This window comes from Aplysia californica, unplaced genomic scaffold (genome assembly GCF_000002075.1).
Source record: "Aplysia californica isolate F4 #8 unplaced genomic scaffold, AplCal3.0 scaffold00709, whole genome shotgun sequence".
NCBI lineage: Eukaryota > Metazoa > Mollusca > Gastropoda > Aplysiida > Aplysiidae > Aplysia > Aplysia californica.
This window is the reverse complement of record NW_004797979.1, coordinates 290928-294096: the sequence shown is the minus strand read 5'-3', so window position 1 is coordinate 294096 and position 3169 is coordinate 290928. Positions and strand designations below refer to the sequence as shown.

At 43.3% G+C, this 3169-nt stretch overlaps 1 protein-coding gene across 1 annotated transcript in view; it reads left to right on the top strand.

Annotated features, from left to right (window-relative positions):
* Positions 1–3169, top strand: part of LOC101856379 (cystinosin) — a 66592-nt gene that overhangs the window by 59920 nt on the left and 3503 nt on the right. The window contains exon 9 of the mRNA XM_005108693.3: positions 2969–3086. Within this exon, the coding sequence (XP_005108750.2) occupies positions 2969–3086 (118 nt within the window). The remainder of the gene's footprint in view (positions 1–2968; positions 3087–3169) is intronic.

Here is a 3169-nt window from a genome sequence, read left to right as displayed (position 1 = left end):
GAGTGTTACTGACTCTTGTTTTCCAACAAAGCTTTGCTGATCTTGCAGTGTAAGAGAGTGTTACCGACTCTTGTTTTCCAACAAAGCTTTGCTGATCTTGCAGTGTAAGAGAGTGTTACCGACTCTTGTTTTTCAACAAAGCTTTGCTGATCTTGCAGTGTAAGAGAGTGTTACCGGCTCATGGTATACAACAAAGCTTTGTTGATCTTGCAGTGTAAGAGAGTGTTACCGGCTCTTGGTATACATTTTGTTTCAGAGACAGACTATCAACCTGTGACTGGAGACGTATTGAAACCCAATTCTTGTGTCTCTTAAGGTAAAATATCAAAGACCAGAATAGTAAATATTTTTACTTCTGCCTTTCTGTGACTTGGGAAGGCGATCAACATAGGCCCAAATTTTTAGGAAAAAAATTGCCCAACAAGCAGACATGTGTTGGTTTCTTCGATGTCATCATATTGATGAGTGCCTGATTTTACAGCAATGGTACACATGTATAGAAATGTTTCCGTCATATGCGAATGTTTTCCTGCCAATTAAAAAGAAAAAATTGTTTTCTTTTTGTGATTTCAGCGAGGGGATCAGCGTGTTTCCAAAATCTGTATTGGCCTTTTGGTGGGCGCTTGGCTGTTTGCTGCTATTGCATTGATTGTGACATTGACGCATACAATCACCTGGCTGACTTACCTCTACTACTTCTCCTACATCAAACTCGGGGTCACTCTCATCAAATACATGCCTCAGGTCAGTTGGTTTGTTCTTTCCGTGTTCTGTGTTCTGTGTCCGTGTTCTGTTTCCGTGTTCCGTGTTGTGTGTTTCGTGTTGTGTGTTCTGTGTTCTGTGTTTTGTGTTCTGTGTTCTGTGATCTGTGTTCTGTGATCTGTGTTTTGTGATCTGTGTTCTGTGATCTGTGTTTTGTGATCTGTGTTCTGTGATCTGTGATCTGTGTTCTGTGTTCTGTGTTCTGTGATCTGTTGTTTGTGTTCTGTGTTCTGTGTTCTGTGTTCTGTGTTCTGTGTTTTGTGTTCTGTGTTCTGTGTTCTGTGTTCTGTGTTTTGTGTTCTGTGATCTGTGATCTGTGTTCTGTGTTCTGTGATCTGTGTTCTGTGTTCTGTGATCTGTGTTCTGTGATCTGTTGTTTGTGTTCTGTGATCTGTGTTCTGTGTTCTGTGTTCTGTGATCTGTTGTTTGTGTTCTGTGTTCTGTGTTCTGTGTTCTGTGATCTGTTGTTTGTGTTCTGTGATCTGTGATCTGTGTTCTGTGTTCTGTGATCTGTGATCTGTGATCTGTGTTCTGTGTTCTGTGATCTGTGTTCTGTGTTCTGTGATCTGTGATCTGTGTTTTGTGATCTGTGATCTGTGATCTGTTGTTTGTGCCCCTGGCTGTAGGGCAGAAAAGAGGTAAAGACAAATAAGGAAAGACCTCCTACCTCCAGTTTATGGAAAAAGTAAAATTCCACAGGGTTTACAATTTCATGAAATAATACTTCAAAGCAGAGACTTTGGAAGATGGAGGTGTGTTGTGTGAAAGAATGAGTCACCAACGGAAGAACGCGGCTAAGGTGACCGCTGACTGATTGAGAAATCGTGAAATATCTCCTTATTTTATTGTGTGCTATCTTTGTTTTGGTAGCTTTTTTCTGGTCCTTACTCTTCCTCTACAGTCCTGTCTTGAATATGTGGCCTACCTGTTTTACCGGAGAAAAACCCAGTTGTCCTTTCCCGGCCTGCTCCAATACTTTTATTTTGTTACACAGCAACGGGTAAATAACTTTCACAGAAAGAGGGAAAAAAAGAAAACAATATCTGTGTGGACTTTGCACCTTTTGTGGAGCTGATGCATGCACAGGCCGGCACATAAATTCTGTCACCACTTGAGAAGTAAAGGAAAGAAAACTTGTCCTAACACAGCAATGTGTTCTACAGTTGTGTATATATATATATATATATATATACACACACACACACACATACATATATACAATATTACACGGACAAGTGGAACAGAGAAGACTGGAAATCGCGCTTCTGTCGAACTGTGCCTGGGGTACCGTTTTTTTACTTCTTGTTCCTGGAACTACCGAGGCCTGTCCTGACGAATTCGAGCTATCTGTGTGATACGTGTTATACTGTATATTATTATGTATCCACTGAGATGCTCTAACAGGCCGAGACAGAGAGCATCTACGCTATCCTACTGCATTCCCTGTTCCGGTGGGCCGGCCATGTTCACCGCATGGACCACTCTGGCGTCCCAAGGAGGTTACTCTATAGTGAGCTCACTTCAGGCAAATAGGCCCTCTGTGGATAGAAAAAACACTTCAAAGATGTGCTGAAAGCATCACTGAAGCGATGTGACATTCCCCATAAAAGCATCACTGAAGCCATGTGACATTCCCTGTAAAAGCATCACTGAAGCGATGTGACATTCTCCGTAAAAGCATCACTGAAGCGATGTGACATTCCCCATAAAAGCATCACTGAAGCAATGTGACATTCTCCGTAAAAGCATCACTGAAGCGATGTGACATTCTCCGTAAAAGCATCACTGAAGCGATGTGACATTCCTCGTACCACGTGGGAAGACGAAGCTGCTCGTAATCACACAGTTTGGCGCTCAGTAAGGTTACAGGGGTCGCTATGTTGGAAGAAAGATGCATCAGAGACAAAGAACGGAGACGGCAGTCGAGAAAAGAATACGAGAGCCCTCCTTTCCTGTCTTGTTCAGCCCCACACATCCCCTGCCCCCACTGCAAGAGACAATCAGGCAAAGATTGGCTCGGCCTGGTCTGCCATCTCTGCGCACATCCCTCCACCTCACCCCACCTCTGTCAAGTGATATAAAGTCACGGTCGTCTTTGCCAACGAAGGACGGACATCACACATATATGCTGCAAGTACACAATTCTCTACTGTCCTTTGGTAGGTATTGAAAGTGTTGACTTAAGACTCTTTGTATCCAATCCCAGGCCCTCATGAACTTCCGCCGTAAAAGCACTGTGGGATGGAGTATTGGCAACGTTTTGCTCGACTTCACCGGAGGCTCGCTCAGTTTGCTGCAGATGTTTCTCCTTTCCTACAACAGTGGTGGGTGTTCACTTTGATTTTATTTCACCTTCTGCCTCTCTCTCTCTCTCTCTCTCTCTCTCTCTCTCTCTCTCTCTCTGTAT